This window comes from Hyla sarda, chromosome 1, assembly GCF_029499605.1.
Source record: "Hyla sarda isolate aHylSar1 chromosome 1, aHylSar1.hap1, whole genome shotgun sequence".
Classification (NCBI taxonomy): domain Eukaryota; kingdom Metazoa; phylum Chordata; class Amphibia; order Anura; family Hylidae; genus Hyla; species Hyla sarda.
The window spans coordinates 337,073,284-337,086,670 of NC_079189.1; the positions used below are offsets into that span (position 1 = coordinate 337,073,284).

A 13,387-nucleotide genomic window follows, 5' to 3' on the forward strand; every position below is an offset into this window, starting at 1 on the left:
TTTCACAAGAGACGGGAAAGCAACGGGAAATCGGAAGAATTTCTGCAGGTAAATTGACAGCTTGTTGTGATAGACTGTTGTGGCTTTTGGTGTGGAAAACATAGAATGAAAGAAAGTCAATCGGGGAGGTTATCACACTTTGTATGCCAGAAGAAGTCACATATTTGGTTTGTTTACGCCATGCTCACCACTTTTTGCATTGCTGTATAAGACATATTTGGCCCCTAGCTAATGCAGCCATCACTAGAGTCTATAGCTGGTTTACCAACCAGGGTGCCAACCCCCCAACCCCCACCCCTTTAACATGCTGCAACCAAGACCATGTACTACTACTTCCCCTTTTACTCTTAGTTTTGTACTAGCTCAATATTAGTAGATCGTTCAACTGGGGGACAACAATCTCCTGACTGTCCCTAATATATTATATCTGAGATTAAGGTCCTTAGAAATACATCTGCTGAGCAGTATAAGCAAATTTTCATATCTATAAGTATTGTACCACAGGATATGAATAGATTCACCTAACTATACTCTAGCTGCTCTTTTTACATATGCAAATTTTCATACACTTCTTTCATAGAGGTATATGTAATATCAGTGTTTGTACATAATAAGGTTCTCCCTGAGCATTTAGAGCTGAAGCTGAGTAGTGTCTGACATAATTCTGTAACAAAGCTGACAATTAGAGTCTAGATAAGTGTCTATGGTTCCAGTACTCCTTAACACTCACCTTGCACTTCATCCACTTCATGCACTTCATCTGCACTTCATCCACTTATTTATTTATTTTTGTTTGTCACTGTGCCACTTTTTCCTGTTTGTCTTCTACACAGGATTTGTCAGGTTGCGGTAGCTCTTCTGGTTGTCCCTCCTGGCGGTCTAGTAGAGGTGTGTGTGACCATTTGGTCCTTCCCCTCCCTGCAACCCCTGGGCATCTTGGCTTCGGTCGAGGTGCCATCAGTATACGGCTCCTTAGCTGATACCTTGGTTAACGCCTAGGTTGAAGTCAGGTGCATTTGTGGCCCTTTAGTAGCTTCGGTGAAAAGGGGCATTGAACCTGGATCCTTTCAGGAGCATTTTGGCCCGGAGGTGAAGGGTAGGTTTGTTGGGGGCCTCTCTCCTGTTGGAGAAGGGCTTATCGATAGACCGCATCCTTTGTGCACGTTTTTTTAGTGTGACACGTTTGCACTTTTTCTTTGACTTTGGGTGATAGAGAGCACTTGCCTCAGCTCTTAGAAAAAAAGACAATAACAAAAAAAACACCTTTAAGGACATTTAAATCGCTTCTTGGCCTTTTGGCTAAGATCAAGTGTAGTACCTTCTTGTTAGTTGGCGGTGTGGAAGACCACCAAGGCAGAATGGTGCAGGTGTACCAGGGCCAGCTGTATGGCCAGGCGACGGGCCCTGATGCGACCTGTATCTTCTGGATCTCACACTGAGGTTCAGGTAGAGTGAAGGCCGAGGTGCAAAAGTGCCCTGGGAGTGGTGACTTTTCTGAGTGTCCCTCCTGGCAGTCTAGGGGAGGTGTGTGTGGCCATCAGGTTCCGAACATCCCTGCAAAAACCCCGGGTACTCCTGCATATGCAGGGTACTGACCGTTAATGGCTCTGCGGGCAAATACCTTGGCTAACGCCTAAGGGGATGCCAGGAGCATTTGTGGTCCCTTATTAGCTTTGGCGAAAAGGGACATCGAACCTGGAACCTCGCAAGTGCCTTTTGGTCTGGAGGGGAAGGGTAAGGTTTGTTGGGTGGCCTCTCTCCTCTGCACTTTTTCTTGCACTGTAGGTGATTCAAGAGCACGTTCCTCAACTATTTTAAGTACACAGCCCATTTTGGCCTTAAAGTGGTACTCCGGTGGAAATTTTTTTTTTTTTAAATCAACTGGTGCTAGAAAGTTAAACAGATTTGTAAATTACTTCTATTTAAAAATCTTAATTCTTCGAGTACTCATCAGCTGCTGTATGCTCCACAGGAAGTTCTTTTCTTTTTGAATTTCTTTTCTGTCTGACCACAGTGCTCTCTGCTGACACCTCTGTCCATGTCAGGAACTGCCCGGAGCAGGATAGGTATGCTATGGGGGTTTGCTCCTACTCTGGACAGTGCCTAACATGGACAGAGGTGTCAGCAGAGTGCACAGACAGAAAGGAAATTAAAAAAGAAAAGAACTTCCTGTGGAGTGTACAGCAGCTGATAAGTACTGGAAGGATTACGATTTTTAAAAAGAAGCAATTTAAAAATCTGTTTAACTTTCTGGAACCAGTTGATTTAAAAAAAAGTACCCCTTTAAGGACATAACCAATTTTATATTTTGCATTTTTCCTCATCTCCATTTAAAAACCATAACTTTTTTATATTTCCATCCATAGACCTATATGGGGGCTTTTTTTTTTACTCATTTTACCATAAAATGTATGGTGCAACCAAAAAATCTATTATTTCTCTGGGAAAATTGAAAAGAAAACCGCATTTTTGCTAATTTTGGAAGGTTTCGTTTTAAGGCTGTACATTTTACGGTAAAAATGACAAGTTTTCTTTATCCTGTGGGTCAATATGATTAAAATGATATCAATGATTACAGACTTTTCTATTATTGTACCGCTTTAAGAAAATCTCAAACTTTTTTTAACAAAATTTGTTTAAAAATCACTCTATTTTGATGACCTATAATTTACAAATTTTTCCGTATACAGGGATGTATGAGGGCTCTGTAGTGTACCACTTTTGCGTATATGTAACTTTTAAATAGCTTTTTATGAATTTTTTAAAAATGTGATGTGACAAAAAAACACTTTTTTTTGGACTTTTTTTTTTATGTTTACGCCGTTCATGGTATGGGATCATTAACATATTTTTATAGTTCGGGCATATCTGCATGTGGCGATGCAAAATATGTTTATTAATTTTTTTTTTCGATTTTTGGGATAAAATTGGAAAAAGGGCCATTAACATTTTTATTCGGGGAGGGGCTTTTTATTTTTTTTTTAAAACTCTTTTTACTTTTTTCCCCACACTTTTTATGTCCCCATAGGGGATTATCTATAGCAATCCTTAGATTGCAGATACTGAACAGTGCTATCGCGATAGCTGAAATCCACTGTTTTTAGCAGGTCCCTGGCTGTTGATAGCAGCTGGGACCTGCCATACATGATGCTCTGGTGCTCCCGTCATGTACAGGATGTAAATGTACGTCCTGGTGCATTAAGTACCAGGAAACCAGGACATACAATTATGTCCTGTGTCGTTAAGGGGATAAGGAAGATTGTGGTTTGCCAGGAAACCCTTATTATGAACTCAGAGAGGATGTCCGTCTGCAGCCTGCTCAGAAACTATTCCTTCAGGGACAGTCCGGACGTTAACGAAGAAGAGCATCAACATGCCTTTCCTTCCCCCCTCTCTCATGTGTTTTGTCTCTCAGGAAAGCTTCAGGCTTGTGATCTCCCCTCCCTACCCTTTCTTTCCCAACGCCCATGCCCTATCACTGACTGTAATGCTTTCTTGTTTGACTTTGTTACATATTGTGTGCAGGAATGTATAGAGTTGGGACACGTGTGCTGCATGTTGTACTGTCATGCTATGTATGGTAATTGTATTAATTTATAGTGTGCTGCTTCCTAGCCTGCTTGCAGTACAATGTATATATTATATATGTGTAATAACATTTGATTTAAACCTGTGTTTAGTCATTTTGTTTACATTGAAATCTGCAGCATCAATTCCTGCGCATCAAATATGCTCAGGACACTGTATGTGTGAATAGACCCTAAAAGACACTAAAATTGTCTCAACCAAGCATGCAGCCTCATCCCTAATATTCATGTCACAAGGGGTGATACATCCAACTACTGGGTCACAGTAAGAACACAATTCATTGACATCGGCCCAGATTTATCAAACTGTGTGAGGAAAACTGGAGTGATATTCTCACAGCAACCAATCACAGCTCAGCTTTCATATATTAACGAGCTCTGGTAAAGTGAAAGCTGAGCTGTGATTGGTTGCAGTGGGAAAATCTCTCCACTTATTCTCCCTTACAGTTCAATAATCTGGGCCATTGTCTCATACACCCTGAGAGGTATATTCTAATATTATTCAGTAAATGTAGTTATTTGCATCATCCCATAGAAACAGGGTATACATTTAGGTGGTAAAAGTAAACACAAAGAGATAGAGATAGAGTGGTTTATTAAAAGTTAAGTTTGAACCTCTTAATTACCCAGCCCATTTTCACCTTAAGGGCCTGAGCATTTTTTTGCACATCTGACCACTGTAATTTTAAGCATTAATAACTCTGGGATGCTTTTACTTTTCATTCTGCTTCCGAGAATGTTTTTTTGTGACATATTCAACCTTATGTTAGTGGTAAATTTTTGTCAATATTTGCATAATTTCTTGGTGAAAAATGTAAAAATGTGATGAACAATTTGCATTTTTTTTTAACTTTGAAACTCTCTGCTTATAAGGAAAATGGACATCTCAAAAAATGTATATATTGATTCACATATACAATATGTCTACTTTATCTCTGCATCATAAATTTGACATGTTTTTACTTTTGGAAGATATCAGAGGGCTTCAAAGTTCAGCAGTAATTTTTCAAAAAATTTTCAAAATCTGAGTTTTTCAGGGACCAGTTCAGTTTTGAAGTGGATTTGAAGAGCCTTCATATTAGAAATACCCCTCAAATGACCCCATTATTAAAAAAAAACTACACCCCTCAAAATATTCAAAATTACATTCAGGTGTTTAGGTGTTTCACATGAATAGCAGTAAAGTGAAGGAGAAAATTCAAAATCTTCATTTTTTACACACGCATGTTCTTGTAGACCCAGTTTTTGAATTCTTACAAGGGGTAAAAGAATAAAAACTCTTAGTAACCTAATTTCTCTCGAGTAAGGAAATACCTCATATGTGGATGTTAAATGCTCTATGGGTGCACTAGGGGGTTTAGAAGGGAAGGAGCGACAATGGGATTTTGGAGAGTGAGTTTTTCTGAAATTGTTTTTGGGGGGCATGTCACATTTAGAAAGTCCCTATGATGCTAGAACAGCAAAAAACAAAACCAACTTGGCATACTATTTTGGAAACTACACCCCTCAAGGAACGTAACAAGGGGCCCAGTGAGCCTTAACACCCCACAGGTGTTTGACGACTTTTCGTTAAATTTGGATGTGTAAATGGATTAATTTTTTTCACTTAAATGCTGGTTTTCACCCAAATTTTACATTTTTACAAGAGGTAATAGGCAAAAATTCCCCCCAAAATTTGTAACCCCATCTCTTCTGAGTATGGACATACCCCATGTGTGGACATCAAGTGCACTGCGGGTGAACTACAATGCTCAGAAGAGAAGGAGTCACATTGGCTTTTGGAGAGCAAATTTTGCTGAAATGGTTTTTGGGGGGCATGTCAAATTTAGGAAGCCCCTATGGTGCCAGAACAGCAAAAAAGCCCCACATGACACACTATTTGGGAAACAACACCCCTCAAGGAAAATAACAAGGGGTACGGGGTGAGCTTTAACACCCCACAGGTGTTTGACATCTTTTCGTTAAAGTTGGATGTGTAAATGAATATTTTTTCACTAAAATGCTGGTTTTCCCCCAAATTTTACATTTTTACAAGGGGTAATAGGAGGAAATGCCCCCCCAAATTTGTACCCCATCTCTTCTTAGTATGGAAATACCCCATGTGTGGACGTCAAGTGCACTGTGGGCGCACTACAATGCTCAGAAGAGAAGGAGCCACATTTGGCTTTTGGAAAGCTAATTTTGCTGAAATGGATTTTGGGGGGCATGTCGCATTTAGGAAGCAAAAAAAGCCCCACATGGCAACATTTTGGAAACAACACCCCTCAAGGAACATAACAAGGGGTAGAGTGAGCCTTTACACCCCACAGGCGTTTGACAGATTTCCGCAAAAGTTGGATGAGAAAATGAAAAATTTGATTTTTTTCACTAAAATGCTGGTGTTACCCCAAGTTTTTCATTTTCACAAGGGGTAATAGGAGAAAAAGCTTCCCAAAATTTTCAACCCCATTTCGTCTGAGTATGGAAATACCCCATATGTGGATGTAAAGTGCTCTGCGGGTGAACTTCAATGCTCAGAATAGAAGGAGCGCCATTGAGCTTTTGGAGAGTAAAGTTGTTTGGAATGGAAGTCGGGGGCCATGTGCATTTACAAAGCCCTTATGGTGCCAGAACAGTGGACCCCCCCACATGTGACCCCATTTTAGAAACTACACCTCTCACAGAATGTAAAAAGTGGTGCAGTGAGCATATACACCTCACTGGTGTTTGACAGATCTTTGGAACAGTCCAGCTGTGCAAATGAAAAATTAAAATTTTCATTTTCACAGACCACTGATACAAAAATCTGTCAGACACCTGTGGGGTGTAAATTCTCACTGCACCCCTTATTACGTTCTTTAAGGGGGGTAGTTTGCAAAATGGGGTGATATGTGTGTGTGTGGGGGGGGGGGGGGGGGGACGATACCTGTTCTGGCACCATGGGGGCTTTGTAAATGCACATGGCCTTCAGTTCCAGCCTAATTCTCTCTCCAAAAGCCCAATGGCGCTCCTTCTCTTCTGAGCAATGTAGTGCGCCAGCAGAGCACTTTACGTCTACATATGGGGTATTTATATACTCAGAAGAAATGCTGTTATAAATTTTGAGGGGCTATTTCCCCTTGTGAAAATGAAAAATTTGGGATAACACCAGCATTTTAGTGAAAAGATAAAAAAATTTCATTTTCACATCCAACTTTAACGGAAATTCTTCAAACACCTGTAGGGTGTTATGGCTCACTATACCCCTTGTTATGTTCTGTGAGGGGTGTAGTTTCACATGTTTTTTTTTTTTTGCGTTTATGTCTGAACCTCTGTAACGGTAAGGCTGTAATCAGCCACCCCTGTGAAAAATCACCTCAGATGTACATGGTGCTCTCACTCCTGAGACTTGTGCGCCCACAGAGCATTTTACGTTCACATATGGGGTATTTTCATACTCAGAAGAAATTGTGTTACAAATTTTGGGGGTCTTTTTTTTCCTTTTACCTCTTGTGAAAATTAAAAGTATGGGGCAACACCAACATATTAGTGTAACAATTTTTTTTTTTTTACAATAACATATTGGAGTAGACCCCAACTTTACCTTTTCATAATGGGTAAAAGGAGAAAAAGCCCACCAAAATATGTTAGGCAAATTCTCCCGAGTATGGAGATACCCCATATGTGATCCTAAACTGTTGCCATGAAATACGACTGGGCTCAGAAGTGAGAGAACGCCATGCGCATTTGAGGCCTAAATTGGGTTATTTGCATGGGACGGACCTGGATGCAAGAATTACACCTGCCTCTGATACCAAAACTACCCTACGGCAATGTTTCCCAAACAGGGTGCCTCCAGCTGTTGCAAAACTCCCAGCATGCCTGGACAAGGGCTGTCTGGCAATACTGGGAGTTGTTTTGCAACAGCTGGAGGCTCAGTTTTGGAAAAACTGCCGTATGAGACGTTTTTCATTTTTATTGGGGGGGGGGGGGTAACTGTGTAGGGGTATATATATATGTAGTGTTTTAACCTTTATTTTGTGTAGGTGTAGTGTAGTGTTTTTAGGGTACACTCACACAGGCAGGGGTTTATAGCTGGGAGTTTGAGCTGCGGCAGAGAATTTGCTGCATCTCAAATTTGGAACGAGAAACTCACTGTAAACCCCCGCCCGTGTGAATGTACCCTGTACATTCACATGGGGGGGGGGGGGGATCCAGAGAGACAAATTTGATAGCAACAAATCCACAAGATGAATGGAGAGAAACAGAATCCAGGAACAGAAGATATTCAAAACACAGGAGTCAATGTGGAAAAATATAGGCAGGTAAGAGGAACAAAGAGACAACGGCAATTAGTTGAAGCCAGGGGACCTTTGCCTGTTAAAATAGTTCACCCTAATTATTACCATAACATCTGACACACATTCTGCTGTATGTACCAAATTTTCCTTTCTTCACTGCCAATAAACATAAAGCATTTAATGTTTCCTACTGAAATCAATAAAATCACTGTATAATGTCTGAGCATGCTGTATTCTTTAGAGAGAGGAAAGATAATTATTGCTCTGTTTGTGGGCTTATTTGTGGAGGTCTCAAATGAGGGGGGCTCTCTTCTATTTGAAGTGTGTCATGGCTAATGTAGTGGGTAGGGGGCCCATCACCTTTGATTGGCTACCCCTACCCTGTATCTAAATGCCATAGCAATGGCCAGGTAACTTATTTGCTCCACCTGTTACCTAGCACCTGGGTCACTTTCCCTGCCAGCCACCCCCTAGCTTGCGAACTGTCATGTGGAGTAGTTTGGTCTATTTGGTATAGCAACAAGATTTCAACAACAGAGCTCTAAGGGTACGTTCATACTACGGAATTTGTGCGGAATTTGAGTGGCGGACAATTCCGCTGCTGAAATAGTTCTGTGCAAAGAAAGAACATGTTCATTCTTTGTGCAGATTCTGCGAGCACTGCATCGCCCTCAATGGTGACGGCTCAGGGCCTCGTGGCCCTAGCACCGAAGTATTTTTGGCGGCGGCCGTCAGACGGAATCTCCGTTCTCTGAATTCAGGGAGCGGAGATTCACTGTGTGAAGGGGACTGGATATGCCACATAGGTCTGATAAATGTGGGTCCCCCCTCTGAGACTGCCATCTAGAGAATGTAGAGAATTCCCCCCACCTACCTGGCGAGGCAGCCTTTGCTACCACATTCAGAAGGAGTATATCCCTGTCTCTCCATTTTCATCTCTTCTATTGAAGTTACAGGAACAGCTGACCACAACAGTATAGCTTTTGGTTCAACTATGATATGTTGTTATCTGCATAAATGGTGGTACTGACTGATCTGAAAAACAATAGCAACTATTATTAACACGTATACAAGCAAAGTCTTTGTAAAAAGCTGAAATAGAAATACATATGTTCCTCTTACTATAGATATAATTGTGAGCTTTACTGAGTTATTACAACAACTGGATGACAAGCAAGTACAGTAACAAAACAAACTATCAGGTATAAATAAAACTTACAGTATGTCAGGAAGAGATCTTACAAATGTATATACAATATACCATGTAATATTTGTATTTTATGTTAGAATTTTAGTAAAATGTATAGAAAGTACAAAAAAAATCTGTTTTTAAATATATCTTCTATTATGCTGCTCATAAAAAGGGTTTTAAATTTCATTATAGCCCTTCAGGGACACACAATATACAGTACCTGTGCAGCTTCGGATAATGTAAGGGAGGGACTAGTATGGACCACTGGTCTCCCAGGAGGAGAGGAAAATATGCAAGCATCTCTGGAACCAGCAGTGACACGCGTCGGACAAAGGGGCAGGCTTCTTATAAATGAGGCTGAGGGCTCCACATTCAGTGCTTGACACTATTCAGACATTGACAGGGCTGCCTAGATACAACTGCTTATTCTGTATGAGAAGATTCATGATGTTTAACTTGTTTCTCTAAACATAAGAACAAGAGTTTATCATATTTTAAGTAAGACTTTTAAGGTGAGTGTCCTTTATTCTATATGTAGGCATTATATCAAGTTTGGTATACATATTACATTTGCATGATATTTTTTTTTAATTGCTATATACAAAAGATAACTTTAAAATTCCTTTGGTATTTAAGTGTTTAGTTTTGTGAAGTGTTTAGATATGTATTTTAAGAATTTCTTTCTTTCTTTATTTAACTGTCTATTTTAAATAAAATATTTTATTAGTGTTTCTGGTAAAATTCTATTTTTGTCAGTTCAGATTAATTGATAACAATTAAAGTTGTTGTTACAATATTTAAAAAAAGAAGTTGACTATTTTCATTGTTTTACATTTGACCCATGGAATCTTTTTAGATGACACCTTAAACTTTTAAAACTGTAAAGCATACACCAAACCATTTATTTTTCACTGTGATGTATGATCATTCGCAATTCATCTCTAATGGATTCGATGGATTGCTTGTGCTATGACTTTTGTTTGAAATAACCTGTTCTGATGTGCTTGGGAAAGATTACTTTTGTATTTCCTTAAAGTTAGGTATAAAATATTATTTTACATTATTTGTATTTTATTATTGATACAGATCACAATATAAAGTGACCATTGTTCTTTGAATCTTTTGGACTTTGTTCTTTAATAATTGTAGTTTTCATTGGTTAATTTTTTATATTATATGATTCATTACAATTTTTTGCACTTTAAGAGCACATAATAATATACTACTGTAGAATGATGTAATACTCTTCCCCCTGCCAGAATGTGCTTTCTAAACTATATGCATGTAGAAAATATACTGAAAAGCTAACAGTTCACAACTGATGAGAAATATTATTTTTTATAATTCTTTATTTCTTTGAAAAAAATAGTGAAACAGTGTAAATTATGTAAACTTAATTATGAAGATAGAAAAGAAATTACACACACACTGTGTGTATATATATATATATATATATATATATATATATATATAGATATATATATATATAGATATATATATAATTGATGATTACTTATGCTGTTTAACAATAAAGAATTATATCATTTTTTTAAATTCATTCTCTTAACTGTTGGAAATTTAGTTTCCAAAATGTAAGTAGCCAAAATGAATCATAATAACTCTTTGTTTATATAGGGCACTCAAATTGGTCCTTGTCATCATTGGGGCTCACAATCAATCTAATTCTAATCTAAAGGAAACTGGAGTATCCGGAGGAAACCCATGCAAACATGGAGAGAACATACATATATATATATATATATATATATATATATATATATATATATATATATATGTGTGTATATATATATATATATATATATATATATGTATGTGTGTGTATATGTAAAAAAAAAATTGCACTTTATGGCTAAAGCAAGCGCTAGGGGCTTATAATTTTTTTTTTTTTTGTTTCAATCAATAAACAATCATGGTTAATTTTTTTTATAATTTGTTGTAGAGAACTTTCTGGAAAAATGACCCGCAAAATCTTCACCAATACTAGAGAACGATGGAGGCAACAGAATGTCAATAGTGCTTTTGCTGAGCTGAGGAAACTCATTCCCACTCACCCACCTGACAAGAAATTAAGTAAAAATGAAACTCTAAGACTGGCTATGAAATATATTAATTTCCTTATCAACATACTTGGAGACCAGGCTATAACAAAAGGTGGAGCAACATCTCAAACAACAATTTTGGGCATCTTTGAACCTGAGCCGCAATTATCAAATATACAAGAATGGAGTATGATGGACCACTGCAGTGACTCTTCTCCAGGAACAAGCAGTGATACACAGGACTGCTGGTCATTAGTCCAGTCTCCATAGAACTACTTCATTGGGTCAGAGTTGCTGTCTGCAAATACTGTTTGTGTTTCTAAGTGTCAACCTTCTGTATTTATACAGTAATTCAATGGTTATTTTGATATTAGTTGGCACTGGAGGGCCATAGAAAAATATGATTCCAGGGCTGCTGCTCTAGTTTAATGCAGACCTAACAGATGTAGTACAAAGGTGTCATAATATGCAGCTTGAGAAATTTGAGGGATGTATTATGGTAAATGTATATATCGAAAATGCACTATTGTATGTCATATCTAAGATTGTACTGTACAACCATTTAGGTCGAACCTGGACAGAAGCTCTGCAATGGAATGTATCAATACATCCGTGTTGCCCAAGTTTCTGACTTGACATATTTCATCTAATATCATCACAAGGATTGGTAATATAATTAAGCACCAATGGAAAAAAAAACACATACAATTAATTGGAGTATGTAATGTATGCTGCACAATGTATAGTTTTCATCTCATAATAGCTTTGTCCAATATGGATATAAAAACAGCCGCAGGGAAAGGAGATATAATCTGTTGACTATGTTCAATTAGCAATGTAATTAGTGTAAACACCGTGGAGAACATATCCCAAAAGATATACTCAATAGATTTGGAATGTAAGTGTTCATATGGTTTTTATCTCCTTTCATATTTATAATTTACTCACATGTAACTGATATTAATGGTGCTCATAGTATTATTTTCATTTGTATAGCACTTACTTTACATGTGTATGTAGCCCTTGAATTTCTTTTTGACAGCAACTATATAGATAAAGAAAGATGAAAACAAGAATTAGATTTTATTGGATCTCAATATTGACAAATATTGTTAAAAATGTTTTACTTTTTTTTTTTACTTCAAAACACTAGTGTCTCCAAATAGTTTTTGTTGATAATAAGAATGCATACTAATACAAAATGTGTATCTCAAATTGGAGACATGTTGTAAAAAATTCCCATTGGTTTAATATGATTGAGGAGAAATCATTACCTTCTATTTATTGAAGTGAAAAAGAGTCCTCATGACACAGGATCAAAAGGCCACCTATTTGGTTAGTTTCAGTGTGGAAATTGACATTTTCTACAAAATATAATTATTGGAATTTGGGGTCACACTGAAGCCTTATATAAACTAAATATAAAATCTATAAGCATATAGAAAAAGAATGAGACTCCCCACTCCTTTTTGTCTTCTGTTCCCCTTATACTGACCGTCAGGGAGGCTGGCGTGGACATGCAGGGGCGCTCAAAGATAAAATGGCCCTTTCTGTGCACAGCCGTGCACTTCTTCTTAATATCTACAATGTACTAAATGAGCTTTGCTGTTCATTATTTATTTTCATTTAACTACATTTATTTTGTTGTTTTGCTCATTCTAAGAGTAATCATTTTATTTATGTGACTGATCAGCTTTTGTTCAAGTAAAATCGCTAGGCTTTCTTGTAGCTGCATCTACCAAAGAGTTTTTTCAAGTGTTGACATTTGTGAAATTTAGATTTTGTATTTGTTTAACATATGCCAATAAATTATTGAATACTTTTTTCAATTTGTATTTTAAAATTTTTACATGTCTTTTGAAATTGTCTAATAACAAAGAAAATAACGGAAAGGAGACGAATGGGGGGAGAATTTATATAAGACAGGTGAAACAGCAACAAAGGGCAAATATTCTGTGGTATATTATAGCAATATAAAAGTATTATCAAAACAATTAATATAAATATTTGTTAGTACATTTTTCAAATTAATTTTTAAAGTTTTTCAAATTATACAAACACTAAGATAAATAAGGTTCTTTACAGGATTATCTTTGCTGTTTGCTTTTTACTTATTTTATAGAGGAGACATCATTCAAACTAGAGATGACCAAATTTTTGAAAAATTAGGCCAATTCGCTGAATTTTTCTCCAAAAATAATTTAGGTCAGAATTTATTTGCGGTGAATCACTATTAAAAACAGCTATTTCTAGCCTACAGAGAGCCTCAATAGGGTTGTAGAACACTGT

General features: G+C 37.4%; 1 protein-coding gene across 1 annotated transcript; it reads left to right on the forward strand.

The window, feature by feature from the left end:
* Positions 1-11,014: 11,014 nt before the first annotated feature.
* Positions 11,015-11,368, forward strand: TAL2 (TAL bHLH transcription factor 2). Its single transcript, XM_056564190.1, has one exon. The coding sequence runs from the start codon at positions 11,015-11,017 to the stop codon at positions 11,366-11,368; it is 354 nt and encodes a 117-aa protein (XP_056420165.1).
* The last annotated feature ends 2,019 nt before the right edge of the window (positions 11,369-13,387 follow it).